Below are 18,403 nucleotides of genomic sequence, written 5' to 3'. Positions count from 1 at the left end.
ATTGGTATTTGTGATGCATTTTTGAATGTTCAGTTGGCTGAGTTTCATGTTTAATGAATAAAGTAATAATAATAATCATCATCATCATCATCATCATCATCTGCACTGCTTGGATCCGCATGTATATTACGAAAATACGTTATGATGTCCCAGGCCCCTGGGTGGGGCCCCACTAGTAATCAATGCCAAATCTGGCAAAACAACCAGCCGCTGTGATACAATCGTATAATAATAATAATAATAATAATAATAATAATAATAATAATAATAATAATAATAATAATAATAATAATAATAATAATAATAATAATAATACATCAGAGGACCTACCTTCATCAATTTCAGTGACATGGCACTCCTCCAAAGCCCCCGAGGGGCTGTGCACCTTGGCATCAATCACACCCTTGGCCCCGTTCAAGCTGACAGCGAATGAGGCTGGCTGGTTCACTTTTAGCCCTGACTCCTGGAAGCACAGAGCGTGTGAGACAGCAGAAAGGGCCAAGAGGGCAGCCGCATCCAGCTCCAGGGCCCTGTATCCCCCTCCCCCCCGACAGACACAAGACAAGCTTCCACTTACCTGAGCCAGGTGGCTTAGAGAGGGAGGGCTCCCCTGGAAGCTGGGCACAGCACAAGCGGCAGGCGGGCAAGCAAAGGGGTACTAGTTTAAACAAGAGGACGGCTGGGTAGCCTTTTCAGCATGGCAGCAAATCAGCAGATGCAGCATGCCCAGGGGAGCTCTCCATCTTTAAACCTTGGCACGGAGTGCAGGACTGTTAGCAGCCTTTAAACGAGACACGAGAAAAACCCCAGAGCAGATCCCTGTGTGGCCAGGAAGTTGGCACCATGACTATCCTGAGTGAGGCTGACTTGTGGATCTCTCCTTCCCTCCGCGACTGATCAGGCATTCAAAAGCAAGCCACCCCTCTGCTCGACGTCTGCAGGGCAGATTCCTCCTCAGCCTGGATCTACTCTCTCTTCTTTGTGGTGAAACCCAACTCAGGAGAGCGACAGTGCCAACTCTATCCAACCAGCAGGGGGAGCAAGAGGGCGGTTTCTCCCAGTGCCTCACCTGAAGACTAGAAACAGTGAGTCGGCGAGCATCATCAGAGGTGGAGGTGGCGGGTACTATAAAGGGACTGTCTGGGATGTGGTCGTCATTGAACTTCACAGAAACTTCATAATCACCTGCCAGGAAAGGGGAACACAGGGAGAAGAATAACCTGTCAGGCACGAATTCAGATTCAAAAGGGTACAAGCTCCTGAAGATGAATTAAGATGAATTAAAGATGAATTAAGATGAATTAAAGATGAAGATGAATTAAATGTGATGTTTAGTTTAGCCCAGGGGTGTCCAAACTTGGGAACTTTAAGACTTGTAGACTTCAACTCCCAGAATTCCCTAGCCAGCATGGCTGGCTGGGGAATTCTGGGAGTTGAAGTCTACAAGTCTTAAAGTTCCCAAGTTTGGACACCCCTGGTTTAGCCAGTAGGAAGAAAAGGAAAGCTTGTGCCGCAATGGCTGCTGCATGAAGAACTGTTTCGGAAAATGTTTACATTTAACACTTTAAAGATGTCGTATTTTTAACTCTTAACTCATCGTCCTTTTTAAATCAGCAGCAGTTTTTTTTTTTTTTAATTTAAAAAAAATCTTGTAATAAAACAGAACAAAGTAAATGCTTCAAAGGGAAGAGTGTGCTTTTTGGGAGGCTTGGAATTGAAACTTCCTCCCAGATTTGCTCTGTGTGTCCATATGGAGAAACTGTCACATATGTATTATTTGGCAGCCCTGGGTGCAGAACTAACAGCAGCATTTGGCATTTAATGGGTTTGGTTGAGATAATGCATTTCGACCACTGCCAAAAACATTTCAACACAAGGTCTCTAACAAATTAGATTTCTCCATTTAAAAGGCATTTTTGAAGCTCCAGCACATGGCGGATCACACCCGTAGTATGTTCTTCAATGCTACCTTGACAAGATTTACGGTGGGATTAGAACAATGCTGCTTCCAGACACAGTATTTTGATTTAAGGCAAGCTCTTTGGGGAAGGGAGGGGGTGTTACCATCTCTGGGTTTCTCTTCCCCTTAGCAAATCAGCCAGCTTGTGGTTCCAGATGGTTGCTGCGCTGAACAGCTGCCAGCCTCCCTACCAAACAGAAAGTTCTTCTCAACTTTGGACGAAACGTTGCCCAGTTGGAGTGCAGAATCTGGCTACTCTGCAGTTCATGGAGGGGTTTGCCAGAGCTTATTCCAATTCCAAGAGAAGGTGCTGGAAAGGAGCTCCCACATCCTTCCTTCTCCAGCCCTGACTTGGGAATATGCTGCATCACAAGTTATAGTCAACTTAGACACCACTTTCTCCCATGAACTCTGGAACACAGTTCCCCAACCATTCTGGGTTGATGGCCCGGTGTGTGTGTGTGTGTGTAAAGAGGGGATGGTTTTGTGGGAGGGGCAGGTGCAAGCACGCACAAGCACCAGTTGCTTGTGTGAATGGGGCCATGAGCGCCCTCAACGCTCATGCGAGTGGGGCTGTGCGCGCGCGCCCATGCCCGTGCACCAGCCGGCCACTCGCAACAGCCTGGTTCTGAATAGGCTGCAGCCCAGTAGTGCGCCATGGCCCACAGGTTGGGGGCCCCTGCTCTAAAACATCCCAGATCATGCTATTGCAAGGGTGACAATCTGTGGTCTCAAGAGTTGGATGGGGCTCCTCTTTTCAGTTTTCAGGACCTTCTGGATGTTATTTTGGAACACAGCTGTCTGCAATTTGATGTAGAGGCACTTGAAAAAGTATTGTGTAAATGCTAAAATAAAATTTAGAAAAAAAGGCTTAAGACCCTCAGAGCCTCTCTGGCAAGTGTGCTATGACACTACTGCTTATTAAGGGCAGCCATCCCTGAACTGTAGTGAGAATTAATACTGATTTCCTTTGGGAGACCCCTGCCCCAATAAACCACTCCCTTTATTCAGCTTTATTTTTCTACCATCTGAAAAAGCCATTCCATTCCAACTGCATCCCATTCTAAAGTCGTCACTCTCCCTACAGGTCTGTGGCCATCTTGCTCAATTCTTGTCCTTTCCACTCCTTGACTTGGCATATGGTCCCTCCCCTATAGCTGGCTCTCCTATAAATATTCACAAATCTTTACCTTCTGGATGGAGGCTTTGTGGTATCTGAAGCAGAACAGCTAGATTCTGTAATAGCTTTGTACCCTATAGTATCAACCTTGTTAATTCTCAAGACTCTGTTTTTCCCACTATGGAGTCAAAATTGTGTGTGTGTGGTGTGTGAGTGAGAGAGCGAGACAGACAGACAGACACGGAGAGAGAGAGTTCTTTTGAGAACGGGCCTCCGAATTTCATTTTTAATGTGTGTCAATGTGTTCATAGGAAAAAGTGACAATAAAGGTTATCTTATTCAGAATAATACTGATTACTTTAAAGCAGTCAAGCCTATGTATCTTCAAATGCTGGAATCTAAGCACTGGACTCCAAATGGATTTTGTATAAAGAGCACAATCAACGTTCACAATGGACAGTCCAGAAATACTTGAAGGCCATGATTTTTCTATCCTGCTTCAAAAAAGTCACAGTCCTTTTTCCCCCCTCATCTGCTTGGCCAGGATTTAAGAGAAGAGGTCAACATTTTACAACAAACCTACCAGAAACCATAATTATAATCTCCCAGAAGAGATTATAATTATGGTTAAATTTAGTTAAATTTTAAATAGTTAAATTTATGGTTAAATTTAGTTAAATTTTAAATAGTTAAATTTACCTCTCATCAATACACAAATCAGATCTCTGCCCCACTGAAGTTGAAGCTGACTTTCTCTTTAATCTATAGTTAAATGTTTAGCTCTATTGCAATCGGTTCTAGCTCAGAAGATGACTGTTCACTCCCCCCCCTGCCACTTGCTTACCAGGCTCTTGCACAATATATGAAACTCCACACGAACCATCTTTCCGGTCCTCAAAAGCAATCTCTGCCTTACTGGGACCCTCCACAGCAATGGAGAGGCCACCGGCTCCTGCCTCCCTTGTCCAGATGCTGAAGTCAGCTGGGGAACAAGGCAAATAGTTCTTATTACAAAACCATTATGGATATGTAAATCCACATGACGTAGATACATTTAAGATACATCGTGTAGTCTTTACAAAATAATTCAAAAAGTGTAAAAAAAAAAAAAAGCAGAGTTGCCTGGAAAGTCTTCATCAGATCTGAAGCTCCTATATGGCAATCCCACTCTCTGGCCAGGCCATTTCCCCTTCCATGCTTCCCATAATGGGAGGGGAGAATAACCCTCGAGGAACATGAGGAAGAGCCGAAGTCAAGACAAAGAAGTCCCGTAAAAGAAATCCCAATCCAAAACAAAAAATGCAGTTTGAGAAAGCATCTCTGACTCCTCCCTTCTTAGTTCTCGTTAGAATAAAAGCTGGCAGGGAGGAGGCACATTTAGACTGGCAAGATTCCGTTGCTGTAATCCTATAATTAAAAAAAAAGTGTTTATAACTTTGGCTTCCTTCTCTGGTCTTTCTCGAAGGGCTGACACTTCCTCACTGGAGTGGAAAATTAGTTCTGGTAACTTGTATATCCCACGTAGCTTTGCATCTATTTGAAGCCTAACTATTTATCTGTGAGTTCAGGGATACAAATCAGAGGAACCATGCTAGATCTAAAACTGTTCTGGAAAATTGATTTTCATCTGTTTCAATGCCAGCATGATTGAAGTGCCATTCATGGGCATTAATTTGTATACAATATAGGCTTGAAATAGTGGTACCATCAGGACAAGCGAAAGGAGTACAGTGCTGAACTGGTTGGAATGCTGGCCAGGAGCTTAGCTACCTTGCATTTGAGACCCAAGAGCTGCCTGGGGTGGGGTTGAGTTCTCGTCATTCTCTCCAGCTCCTGCCAGGGACATGAAAGAAGCCCCCAATTGGGTGTCCCCATGGCAATGGTGATGTCACTGGCTAATCCTTTCAACCCGGAAGTGCCTTGGTGCTTCTGATTCGAGTGCAAAATCAGGACAAGCAGAAGACAGCATTTTATGCTGATCTAGAGACCACACAGAGATCCTCCACTCAATCTTTAACCCACCATCCATCACCACCTGCCATTTTATACTTGATGCATTAAACACGATGTAAGGGTGAGTATTACATTAACCTGCTTTCCCAAGGTACTCACTCACAATTTAAAGCTCTTCCCCCAACTGACAACCATACCTGGCACACCAGCTTCAGCTCTCTCCAAGCCTGGGCCACCTGCCCGGACTTTGTGTGCACCACCTTCACCAAGAGGGCCCACTGTGAACTGGAAGGGGCTTCCGGGCACGTGCTGTCCTTTATACTTGACACTGACTGAGTGGATGCCTGTCTCAGTGGGCACAAAGCGGATGCAGTAGGTGTTGTTTTCGGCCTCCAAGATCTCTGCATCATGAGATTTGCCTGACGGGCTGGTCACCTGGGCAGTCATGTCCCTGATGTTGATTTCTGGGGACCACGGCACAAGAATGAAAAGGATACAGAACTGCATGGCTACAAATTTTGCTACATGAAATACTGGTTTTTCTACTACTTCTTACTACAGAACATGGAATATATGCTGGATAGACGTTAAGCCACAGTTTATTAAATCAACCAACCACATTAAATCAACCCATTGGCTAGATAATGCTTAGCACAAACCAGGGTTTGGAAGCCGGAACGGTTGAATCCACTTAACATTCAAGAGCCGTGATGGCGCAGTGGTGAGAGTGCAGTACTGCAGGATATTTCTGCTGCCTGCCGGCTGCCTGCAATTTGGCAAATCAAATCTCACCAGGCTCAAGGTTGACTCAGCCTTCCATCCTTCCGAGGTGGGTAAAATGAGGACCCAGATTGTTGGGGGTAATATGCTCTGTAAACCGCTCAGAGAGGGCTGTAAAACCACTGTGAAGCGGTATATAAGTCTAAGTGCTTTTGCTATGCTCAGTCCCTTGCTGCTAAGACCTAGACAGCTGCTTGAAACTGTCCTAGAGTAAGCACTTAATTCCATAACAAATTTAGCATTTGCTCAAGCAAGCAGGGATAGGTGGAACTGTTACAATGCTTACTTTGTCCTCAGAGATGGCGTGGTGCTTTCACAATAGCTCTCCATTATCGCTGGATTAGTCTCAGGCACAAAAAGTTGCTCAACCCCCTACTTAGTTCACTTCTTCCCCCTGGACTTCGCTTACCTGGGATTTTCAGACTCAGGTCACACTGGCTGCCAATATTGGAGACGGATGGGGCTTTGCGGCAGCGCGTAATCATCTGTTTCATTCTTCCCTCTCCCGTCACCTTCACAGAGAAAGGGCTCCCTGCATCAGAAAACCAGACGTTTTTTGGTCAAAAGGGAAGCAAAACCTACCTGCTAATGGTAGTTTTTAAACAGCTCCCAAACTCTTCGCAGTCCAGTCAGATCTCATTTATCCTTTCAGGGGAGAAATTGATAAGATTTGGGCAGAAGCAGGAGGGTATCAAGGCTATACAGCACCAGAAGCATTAGCTGTCCTACAACAACTTTGGAGATGTTGGGTGAATGTCTGGCTCTCTAGAGTAGCCACAGCTTTTCTTTTGGCACTCAACCTTGCTAAGTTGAATGACCATGCGCAAATTGCAATATTCATTAGGAGAATTAAATATTTCAACAAACTCCACCAAAAAAAATTTGCAGCAGAAAAGAATGTCCTTAAGGAAGCCAGCTATGCTACTTTTCACAATGTAGCATCTCAACTATGTGCCTAGCTGCCCCTAAAGCAGCTTTCTCTATTCTGGTGCCCTCACCAAAGGGAAGGAAAGATAGGAGAGATGGGAGTTAATCTGGCCTAAATCTAAAAGGCAGCAGACTGGGGAAAGAGGACTGGAAATATACAAATTGTGGAGTCCTTGGTGCTCTCTGAGATTGGTGGTTTTCTTGCAGACGTTTCGTTACTAAGCCAGGTGTAACCCTAGTTTGATAATGAAATCTCTACAAGAAAACCATCAAAGCTCAAAGAACACCAAGGACTCCACAGTTCAACACTAAGACACAATAATCTCTTTCATTGGTGTCACAAAAACTGAGACACTTAGTCCCACATGCTCGTGCAATTTTTGGATGAAGATGTTCAAAACCAGATGTGTTTTACAGGTGTGTAAGGAATGTCCTTCCCCCATCCTTTTGGATTCATATTTCTCTACTTAATCCAAAAGCAAACACTGGAAAATAATGTCCACTTTTAACTTTCAGCTATTGTTATTACCCTTTACAGCAAGGCCTGTCAAACTGGCAGCCCGTGGGCTGGATGCATCACACGCAGGCCACACCCACCCCATCTCCGAAAAGGCAAAAACCCGCTACGATACATCATGATACAACACGAGACGCAATCGAGTTTGAAACCTGTGTTTTACAGCATAGCATGAATCTTGGAATGGATTCGTACCGTCTAAATGAGCTGGGCTACAACCCCCATATTTCAGCTAGTTTGGGAAATACTGACTTAAGGAAAGAGCCTAGCAGACAAGAAGAAGAATGATACTGGCAACTGTGAGGCTCTTCGGCAGCTTCATAAACCAGGAGTCCCCAACTCCTGGGTCCTGGCCTGATACCGGGTGATGCAAATGGTGTGTGAGCGTAGCTCCATTTGCCCAAGCACGCTTGCTGACAGCTTGCATGGAACAATCCTCTCCCCTCCCTCCCATTCACACCGCTGGTCTGCAAAGCTGGAAAAGTTGGGGAAACTTGCCTAAATGAAGTGATTATTTTCCAAATAATATTTTTGCACTCCTCTGACAATGGGAAACCTCCCTATTGACTTTCACATAATGGCTTTATCACTCTGGGAACCAAGTCTTACAACAGCTTGTTCAACAATCCAGGTTTTAAAGACATGCCTGCCTGTCCCTTATTGGAACCACCTTTTGGGGCACCCTGAACACTTTTTGGACCCACCATTGGTCCCAGGTGACACAGCAAGGACAAATGCACTCACCGGGCACATGCTGATCTGCAAACTTAATGTTGATGATGTAGTTGCCAGGCTCAGTAGGACAATAGGTGACTTTGCAAGTACCGTCTTCCAGGTCTTCTGTATTGATATCAACTTTACTGGGGCCTTCGATGGACAAGCTCAGACCACCGTAGCCTAATGAAAGATCCATTTATTATGAGAAGCTTTTGAGCACCTCATCATTGTGGTATAAATATATGCACGTTTAAGAATAATACAGCAAGTTGTATGTACAATTTATGCTAATGCTACATAATTTCCCTCCAATCTCTCTCTATATAAATGGCTCTGTGTGTGTGTGTGTGGGTTCATTCCAGCATCACTCTTGAACACCTCAGGCAATTTCAACCCAATTTGGTACACAGATGACTTACTCTTTGGAAAAGAAACACTGTGGGGGTAAGACACCCCTAACACCCCTTGGTGTGAGTGGTCTGTTAAGATACAGCCTGTTGTGCCTTAAAATGGCTTCTACTGTACTGCCATAAAATGGCTTCTACTGTACAGCACAGTGGAGTTGCCATGGTAATGGCTTCACAGTACTCCACAGTACTCTGGTAAGGGGGAAAATCCAACATTAGAAATTATGTTTGGTCCAGACATTTTCCCCCTATAAATAAATAAATACTCGGGCAACGCCGAGTTATGAGCTAGTTACTCATAAAAGAGAAATGTGCAGGCCACTTTATCCTTGTCTGCATGAAACCTTTCCTTTCCTGGGAATACTTCACTGAGATAATCTTCTTTTCTACCTTTCAGGCATTAGCACTTAATTCTAGCAACAGAACACTAAGCTAGGGCTGTTCTTAGTTCAGTCTAACCCTTCTTTTTAGTCGGAATGCCATACAGGTAGTCCCTGACTTACAACAGTGACTGTTCAAAATGACAACGGCACTGAAAAAAATGACTTATGGTTTTTCACACTTACAACTGTTGCAGCATTCCCATGAGCACATGATCAAAATTCAGATGCTTGGCAACTGGCTCATATTTACAACGGTTGCAGTATCCCAAGGTCACTTTTGCAACTGTCTGACAAGCAAAGTCACCGGGGAAGCCGAATTCTGTTAACAACTGTGTTACTAACGTAGCCACTGTAGTGATTTACTTCACAACTATAGCAAGCAAAGTCCAGCAACAGAAATTTTGAGCTCAATTGTGGCCGTAAGTCAAGGATTACCTGTATAAGACCTTCTTAACCATTCCAATCCTCACAGAGCTAAAGGAGGGAAAGTGGCACAGTAGCTTTCCGGAACCTTCTGTCCTATCTTAGAAGCCCTGAAAATGAAATCTGCCCCATTTACCTCAGGAACTTCATCATATTCACTTTTCCCCTTGGGGTAGGCTGCTCTTTAGACTAGCCTACCCCAATCTGGTACCCTTCAGATGTGCTGGATTACCACCTACCATCATTTCCAGACAGCATAGCGACAAGAGTTGTGAACATCAAATTCAAAAAATAAATAAATCTAACGATGTAACTTAAGACATTTCAAAGGTTGTATTAAAACTTCATTTGTGTACCTGCATCCCTGGTGTCAATGATGAACTCTGAAGGTTCAAAGGTCCGGCCCTCACTGAGTCCTGGGCCAGAGACCCTGACGCGGCTGGCATCTCCAATTTCTGACTGGCTGATCATCACCGTGATAGGGCTGTTGGGGATGTGCAGCCCATTTTTCTTGATGTTCACAATGTGCTCTCCAATCTCTTTGGGGACAAATGAAATTCCTACAGAGACATTTGCAAGAGGCGGAAGGAGGAGACAATTCGTTAAACCTCTCCAACTATCTTGTCCTACCCATGAATTCTGCCCATTGGCTCAGAGGTAGGCTAAAAAAAGGGGCACTCACCAACATGTCCATTGCGTAGGCGTTTGAGCAGACAAGGTTCCTCGCGACCAGAAGGTGGGATCACTGTGGCTGTCAGCTGGCTCAAGTCTGTCTCAGTGATGTTCAAGGGAATATCAGCTGATGAGCCCACTTTCAGGTGGGACATGCGCATTGTATCATCACCTGTTGAAGCAGAGGCAGACAAGAGGCCTTCAGCGTAAGTCAACTGGCTGGCTAGCCCACTTCACATCAGAGCAGCCTCACATCTCACCAGTAATCTTGGCAGTGAAAGGACTTCCTGGGATGTGCTTGTCATTGTATTTCACCAGTATATTGTAGTCTCCGGGTAGAACTGGGAGATAGGACACTGTACAGGTGCCATCCTGGTTATCAGTACATCCAATTTCTGCCTTAGAAGGGCCTTCAATGGCCAAGGAGAGGCCACCTGCAAACATCAGAAGGCCAAACACTGAAGTTAGCCCTGACAAGCTCAATATCTAAGTTGTATGAAGGAACCCCAATGACCAATTTGTATAGTTTATGGATGTATTTGTTACATTAAGGGAAAGACACAAACAGAGGTAAGAACAGTTCTGGTGGGAGGAGCATATGTCACAACTTACCTTCTCCAGCATCTTTTGTGTTGACTGTGAAGACAGCTGGTTTGTTGACCACACCATGGGTGAGTCCAGGGCCATAGGCTGTCACATGGCCACTGTTAACATAATCCACATAGAACTGAAGGGGGCTTCCTATTGAATCAGAAAGTGGTTGTGATGTCATTTAGATATTACTCAGAACTCACAAACCAGACCCTCCAGGATCACCAGGAAACTCCACAGTCTGCAATGTTACCTGGGATATGCATATTGTCGTAACGGATGTCCATCTCATGCAAGCCAGCCTCGGTGGGGGCATAACGCACTGTCACTGTGCCATCCTTATTGTCAGTAATATCTGGCTTGGCCACCTTACCGGAGGGCATGCGTACCTCTCCTTTGGAAGGGGGATGGGAAGAGAAACAAAAACAGTTCAGCAGCTTTGGTTAGTCTGAGCAGTAAGCCGCAGGGGCAGCTTTGTATACTATTCTGCTAGTATGGGATCAGTAGGACATTTGAACAAAAACTGACTTCTGTTTTCCAATGCAGCAACTCACAGGATAGGAGCTAGGTCATTTAGCTGCACTAGGCTAGAATCCCCTAAGAATTTTGCAAGGACATTTTTGGACAGTGATGGTTTCAGAGGCCTGAAGCTAAACACTGAAATCCCCTTTCCATATCCTGGGGTTTTATAGTTCCTCCGGACTGCAATTTCTGTCCTATCAAGTTGGGAATGATGTTGATTGCTTTCCAATCTATCTGGAAGAGACAGGAAAAGCCGCGCTATCTGTGCTTGAAGTGATATCCTTAGCAGCTCCCCTGCAGCTTCCAATAGATGGTTTGTTACTCAGCTTATTTGGTAGATACCAATGCAGTGAAAGTTATGGCTAAAGATGAGGACTTAGTTTTGGTGTCAAATGACACTTAATAGCTGCAAAAATGCAGATCGCTTTCTGCAAAGTACCTGAAGAAAAGTCACATGTATTGCATTCAGGTAATTCGAGAACACCTGCAATTCCCATAAAATAAAAACCATAACAATTGTTTTCCGCATCTCTTAGTTATGAGGAATGGGAAAACGAAAGTCAGACTTGAAACCCCCCAACCCGCACATCTCCATAAATCTTCCAAATTTCTCACAAATTTCAGCAGACCATGCTCATGAACGTCTTAGTTGTAAAATACAAGCTATTTAAAACAAAAATCGGGATCTGCCTCATATTACGTGTTGCATCCCCCTGGCTGTTAATGCACACAAACTGCCTTTAAGCCACATTTCCACATTACCTGTTATCTCTCCTTTTTTGATAGTGAAAGGAATAACCAAGTCGAAAGGCCGCAGTCCGGCATCCAGCCCATTGACAGGACGATCTGTGGCCTGGAAAATAGAGGTGACCCACCATCCCAACAAGACGCGTGAGAAACATGGAAGGCACGTTGAAAGAGAAAGGGCACGTAAAGATGACAAGAAGGGATGAGAAGAATCCATAAAAAAGCAATGGAACACAGCTGACAAAGACAGACTCTGAAAAGCCCCTAATTTCTCCTAAAATATCCTAAATGCTGGAATCTGAACAGGCATACTGGCTAGCAAACCAGATGCACTGCTGAATGTAAGTGAGCTGGACAATTTCTCTTTGCTTTAAAGTTCAGGGTTGCAAAGTCTGGATTTTGCAAGAATAAGACCCTCCTCGCTTTTGGATGAAGGCTTCGAACCCAGGACATGACTAGCTTTTGCTATGAAGCTGAATGTTCTCTCTCCATTGCTTTCTATGCCAATAGCTAACAAAACAATTAATTGGAAACTGCAATATTCAAGGACTTCCCAAGCTGGCAAGAACTAGAACTCTAAAGTCAGACTAGAACTCTAAAACTGGGTTTTAGGGTTTGGCCCCAAAATCAGAAATTCGGGCAGCTGTATCACTTTTTTCCCCTTTTGTTTTAAAAAGCACTGGAGAAATTAGTTCAGCTTGTCTTGTCCATAAATTGTTTCAAGAAGCACCTGGCAATAGCATCCCCAAGAAGCATCACTATTCCTGCCCAGGTTTCTTTCTGTATCCCCAAGTTCTACTTCTCAAAGGAGTTACAGACCTCGTATTTTCCAAGAGTTAAAGCCAGACCCCTGTGCTTTTAGCTGCCAGATTAGATATTCCTCAGAAAGGTTTTGCTTAGCTGCTGCTTACTTATGCTCTACCTCTGTTTTTCTTTCTGCTATCTTGCCCTTGTTGGCTGGCTGGCATGCTTGCTTATGTCTGGCTTATAATTCAGTTGGAATGCTAAGTCCTGGGATCCAACCAATGGGCAACCAGACAGACACCACCCATCAGCAAGTTCCCCTCCCACCAAAAGCCAGGCCAGCATCAAGCCAAGGAGGACTCTACTTATAGCTAGCCAGGCCTCCTGCAGACGCCCTAAACAAAGAGGTGAGCCACATTCCTTCATACCCTGGAATAAGGATGATACCTAGCCTGATTGGGTAGGACCTGGAAGCCCTGCCCAGCAGAGGCCTTGACAAGGACGACACACAAAGCATGGATGACATCTAGAGATGGAGGGAGGTGACCTCAGACAAAGACACCCTGGGAAAAGCACCAAACCTGCCACATTCTGGAAGGTCTCCTACCCGCTCTGGAATTTAAGCAGAGCAGATGTAGTGAAGGGGAGTATGTTTGGGGGTGCGGTGGTGCAAAGAAAAGTGTCCTCAAAAGCCACATGGCCTGTTTTGAGTTCCTCGCAAGCCCTATGAGAAAGCCCCACAGCAAGAACAACATGCCTGCCGCCCTGCCCTCTGCATAAGCTCATCAAGGAGTTTATGATAGCCAGGCGTCTCCATTTCACTTTCATATCTCACCATACTTTGCAGAATTAATTAGTTAATTGCTAGTTGGCAACATCTGTGCAGGAGACAGGCTGCTGGAAGAACGTTTCATGATTGCAGAGAATGCCAGGAGAGATTATAGCCAAGCTAGCAAAGCAGAATCAGCTACCTAAGAGGACGTGACCCTAAATTCAACAGAAGCGAAATGTCTTCAAAGAAAAACCAGAAAGTTCAGTTGCCTCTTGAAAAAAGCACCCTTAGGACAGTTGAAAACTTTAGGGTTCTCTAAAAACAGCCCAATTTCTTGATTTAAGCTTGAAAGAGAAAGGAAAAACATAATGAACGCTCCGCAGTTCATTGGTTTGAGGATCGGTGTAATCCTGTTGATAAGAGTCATTGTTTTTCTAGTTGCATTTAAAAGAAAAGAAAGCCCTATTTATGCAATTGGCATTATCACCGTATCTAGTTCGATTCTGACTGTCGCTCGTACTATGGAGGGAGACCATCATTCAGTGAAGCTGCTTTGCATGGCGAAGCTCCCATATTCAGCCCCGATATCTCCAGGTAGAGATATCAAATAGCTACTAAAAGAAAAGCCCAGCCAATGGTGGCTCTCCGAGATCTCAAAGACAATTGCAAGTGGACAATTTCGTTCTTCTGTTTTTAAGTAACGTGCTGAACAAATGCATCCTGCACTTCTAAATTTCAGATGGTCTGTTCCTAGTTTCTTCGTGGGAAAAAAAAATGAATTAAATCTCTGTGTGTGTGTATATATCTCATAGGGATGACAGAGCCTTCATCTGCTCTTGAAGGCTGTATCATCCCTATGCCATAAGAGGGAGATACAGGTAATCCTCGACTTACGACCCCCATGGAGCCCAAAATTTCTGTTGCTCAGTGAGACATTTCTTAAGTGAGTTTTTCCCCATTTTACAACCTTTCTTTACCACAGCTGTTAAGTGAATCACTGCAGTTGATAAGCTAGTAACACGGTTGCTAAGTGAAATCTGGCTTCCCCATTGACTTTGCTTATCAGAAGGTCGCAAAAGGGGAAGGCTACAAAGGTTGCAAATGTGAAAAACGGTCGTAAGTCACTTTTTCCGGTGCTCTCGTACGTTTAAACCAGAGGTGGGTTCCTATAGGTTCGGCCAAACCGGTAGAGGTTTGGTGGCCTGGGTCGCTGGAACCGGCGGTGACCCAGGGCTGCCACACCCCTGAACCGGTTCTCCTACGGGGCTGCCACCTTGATTTTCACTTCTGCGCATGTGCATAACAATTGTAATTGCACACATTTATTTATTTTCTTTCTTTAATGTTTTGTGCATGCGCAGATCTATTTTTGTGCAAACGTGCATTTGCATGCAGTGTGCATCTGGTGTGCTATGTGCACACCGAACCAGCAGTAATGCCGGGAGCAACCCACCCCTGGTTTGAATGGTCACTAAATGAACTTTTGTTAAGTCGAGGATCACCTGTCATGAATTCTATCCCACGGCTTCTGCAGCTTGGTGGCGTTTCAAGGGACAGTAGCTAATGGTGCTCCACATAGCATCCGCCCCCACCTTCCCCGTAACAGGACCGTTATCCTGAGTAATTCATTGGTGCCGGTCTTGGGGAAAGGGCTGGCTCCTGACATCATCATTTCAAGCAACCATGTCAGCCCCAAGCAGTGCCAAGGCAAGCGAAGCAGCCATCTGAATTCCATGGGGCAGTTTCTCCACCCCCAGAATGCGCTGGGCTAGCTTTTCCTCTATGAAACTGAACTGTTACTGTCGGTCCCCAGGGCTGCTGTGCACCAGGTGCGTATGCGTAGGGTGGGGCACGCATCGGCTGGGCCATCTGCTGGGGGGTCGTGCGCTCACCATCCAGGGCCTGTGGCAGGAACGGGGCAAGATGGTTAGAATAGATCGACGGGAAGGCCGGCTCCAAGCCAATGACGTCATTACGGCGCTCCCCTTTCAGAGCTCAGACACAGAAAAAGGACAACAGTTTTTTTTTTTCCTTTGGAGCTGGAGAACCAACCCCAACGGAGATCTCTTAACCACCTGCTGCTCATTTGCAAAGGATAAAATGATTACATGGTTTGGACCTCTCTCAGTTGATGCTCATCTTTGAGATTCCATTCTTCCCAATAGGCAACAACCCCAAAACCAAAACATAACACTGCTCTTCAAAAGAAAGAAAGAAAAATAGAAAGAAAAGAAAGAAAGAAAAGAAAGAAAGAAAGAAAGAGAAAGGAGGGAAAGAAAGAAAAAAGAAAGAAAAAGAAAGGAAAGAAGGAAAGAAAGACGAAGGAAGGAAAGAAAGAAAGAGAGAGAGAGAGAAAGAAAGAAATAGAGAAAACCCATTGCAGAGGACTCAGGTTTGATCTGGATCTAGCCACTACCAAAGTGAGAGCTAGAAACTTGTTTTTTTTAAAAAAACAAAACTACTCCACTATCTGCAATAGCAATGGCATACAAAATGAGGACAACCAAGGAACATGAGGGAGGACATGAGAGAGGAGCTCTGCTCTGCCCCCCTGAAGCCTCTGGATGTTTCCATTCTTTTTATTTAAAGAGCAATGCAACCAAAAATGTCTGAAGATGATGGCGGCACCTTGGCAGATCTCTGCATCCTAAGTAAGGCCAAGCTTGGTTAGTGCTTGTATGGGGGAACCACTTGGAAACTCCAATGCTATGTGTTAGATTGGAAATTGGAAAAAAATTGGGAGAAAACAATGGCAAGCTAATTTGATATTGCTGCCAAAAGGAGGGGAAAAAAGTTTATTGGGACATATCCAGGAAGTCACCAGGCATCCAGTTTGATTTAAGGGAGCCTTTATTTTTCTAAGACCTAGATCACAAACACACACACACACACACACACACACACCTTCATTGATTGCCAATCCCAAATAATGATCTCACTGCAACATGTGTTATATAATAACAGTACCAATTTACATTGGGAGAAGAGGCTGCCTGAAATTACATAGTAGAAACTCAGCAGAGGAGTTTCTACCTTTGCTCATGCACCGAGAGGCATTAAAATAGAAAAAGTACACCACCACCCCCTTTTTAAAGGTTTTCAATACTTTGCCTGAATTTGGGGGGGGGGGGGTTGACAAGAAACGTGTGCATCTTTTCTGTGCAGGTAGGCTTAATATACGGATTTTTCTGGGAGGAGTGCATCCTTGTGTAAATCCAAAATGCATAGCGGTAGACTAGTGTTTCACAACCTTGGCAACTTGAAGAAGTCCAGACTTCAACTCCCAGAATTCACCAGCCAGCATTCTCTGGCTGGGGAATTCTGGGAGTTGAAGTCCAGACATCTTCAAGTTGCCAAGGTTGGGAAACGTAGACAAACATGAAAAGAGGTGGCTTCGGGGACGGGGGGACGGGGACTGATGGTGAGGCAATAGAGGATCAATCAAATCACACTATAGTTGGGATAACCAAATTGGGCTAATGAACTGCTGGTTGTCATCAAAGTAATGAGCTCCCTTGGCAACTGGAAGTCAAATGGCCAAGCAGAAAACATGGAGATGTCAGTGTGTGTCCTTCTCCCGCACCTGCCAGATGCTTTCAACAGCTCCCATCACCCCTACCATCCGCCATGCTGGCTGGGATGAGTTGTTGGCCAGCACATCTGCCAGCATCAGCTCAGGAAAAGGCTATCTCAGGTCAACTTGCCTCATTCTGGCACCACAAGTTGGCAGTAAGGTGCAGATCATGAACTAGCAGGGAGTGGCTGAGAGCTATCACACCGCATTTAAAGTTTGTGCTGGAGGAAGCGCTGCAAAAGCCAACATCAAGGATGGAAAAAATTAACAATTAAGTCCCTAGGTTTCTGCAACTGCGGAATTGAAAATCCAAAGGGGAGCCTCCAGCTTGCTAAGGAAGGTGGGGAAGGAAAAGGAAAACAGTTAATTGCTTCCCAGCAAATCCAAGCTTCCTTGATTCCGGGACTTCTTGCCTGTTATTCCTAAAGCCACAAGAGAGGAGGAGGAAGAGGAAAGGCCTTGCCTGCTTCAGCACCCCTCCCTTTCCCCTCCCTTCATTGAGGTGAGCCAGGAGGCTCCTTTTGTGTTGGAAACTGGAAAGTGTTACAAATATTTGAACAGGAAGACACTGCGTCCAAAAGCCAAACAATGAGTCACTTGTTGAAGACGGGTAAATTGCACATCACAGTTTTGAGTTGCTAACTTGCTTTTAACCTTTAGAATCCACTGTCAAGTGGGGGACAGCTCTCTCTTATTCATACACACCAGTGGTGGGTTCCGGATCCCATTCCAACCGGTATGGTTGGAATGGGCCCGGCGTCACCCAAATGGACATGCGCGGTGCGTGCATGCGTCGTACTTGCCTGCAACGCTTTGGCAAGCCTCCGCAACGCTCCAGCTGCTCGGCGGAGTGTCGCGTAAGCACCATAGGTGCCATGCGTGGAAGCGCCAAAGGCTTAAAGGACAAGTAAGAAGCTCGGGCGGGTGGGTCCTCCGGAGCACTGTACCGGAACGGTCCCCGATGCTCCGGGCAGGCTCCAGTACACCCATACCAGGGCGTACCGCCTGCAACCCACCACTGATACACACCCTTTGTCACTTCTGTCCTCCTTGGTTCCCCACAGGTGATTTCCATGAGAAAGCATTCTGAAATGCAACCCCTAAACTTAGAAACTGAAGCAACGCACTTGCAAACATGGGTCTCCCATCTTGATATTTTAAAAAAACAAAAAAAAACAAGTTTCTAGTCCTCAGATACATGGTGTGGCAAAATTGGATGAGTTTAAGTAACTTTTTCAGAAGCCAGCTGCAAAGAATACAGAGACTGCCTAATTTATAGCTCCTTCTTCTTTTTTTTAATTAAGTGGAATCATGTCTCAAAACTGGATTAGGTAGGAAGCACTGTGGTTGCTGCTCTGGGAAGTAGGCAGCTGGGCATTCATTCCAGCAGACATCCTGCTTTTCTCTGCACAGAAAATGCATTTACTCCATGTTTATACTACCCAGAAATAAAGAGTTGATTTGTACCAATTATACTTGTTAACCAATTAGCTTTACATACTCTCCCACCTCCCACTCAAAAGAGTTTTTAAATCCAGGCACCAGCTGCTTCCTCCTTTTATTTATTGTGGTGTGTGTGTGTGTGTGTGTGTGT

The 18,403-nt window shown here is 45.0% G+C and overlaps 1 protein-coding gene across 4 annotated transcripts in view; it reads right to left on the bottom strand.

The window, feature by feature from the left end:
• The window catches only part of FLNA (filamin A), a 90,882-nt gene that overhangs the window by 7,320 nt on the left and 65,159 nt on the right, over positions 1-18,403 (bottom strand). For 2 of the 4 annotated variants that reach the window (XM_081948551.1, XM_081948552.1), the window contains 13 exons: positions 15,030-15,137; positions 11,735-11,825; positions 10,704-10,844; positions 10,472-10,600; positions 10,120-10,293; positions 9,870-10,031; positions 9,544-9,747; positions 8,002-8,154; positions 6,223-6,345; positions 5,231-5,497; positions 3,925-4,062; positions 1,070-1,185; positions 331-463 (listed from right to left, as the gene is read on the bottom strand). In XM_081948551.1, the coding sequence (XP_081804677.1) occupies positions 331-463; positions 1,070-1,185; positions 3,925-4,062; positions 5,231-5,497; positions 6,223-6,345; positions 8,002-8,154; positions 9,544-9,747; positions 9,870-10,031; positions 10,120-10,293; positions 10,472-10,600; positions 10,704-10,844; positions 11,735-11,825; positions 15,030-15,137 (1,939 nt within the window). The remainder of the gene's footprint in view (positions 1-330; positions 464-1,069; positions 1,186-3,924; positions 4,063-5,230; positions 5,498-6,222; positions 6,346-8,001; positions 8,155-9,543; positions 9,748-9,869; positions 10,032-10,119; positions 10,294-10,471; positions 10,601-10,703; positions 10,845-11,734; positions 11,826-15,029; positions 15,138-18,403) is intronic. The other 2 variants (XM_081948553.1, XM_081948554.1) reach the window with 1 other exon arrangement.

The sequence above is a fragment of the Natrix helvetica genome (genome assembly GCF_964273705.1).
Source record: "Natrix helvetica genome assembly, chromosome: 1".
NCBI lineage: Eukaryota > Metazoa > Chordata > Lepidosauria > Squamata > Natricidae > Natrix > Natrix helvetica.
This window is presented reverse-complemented; position numbering and strand designations above follow the sequence as displayed.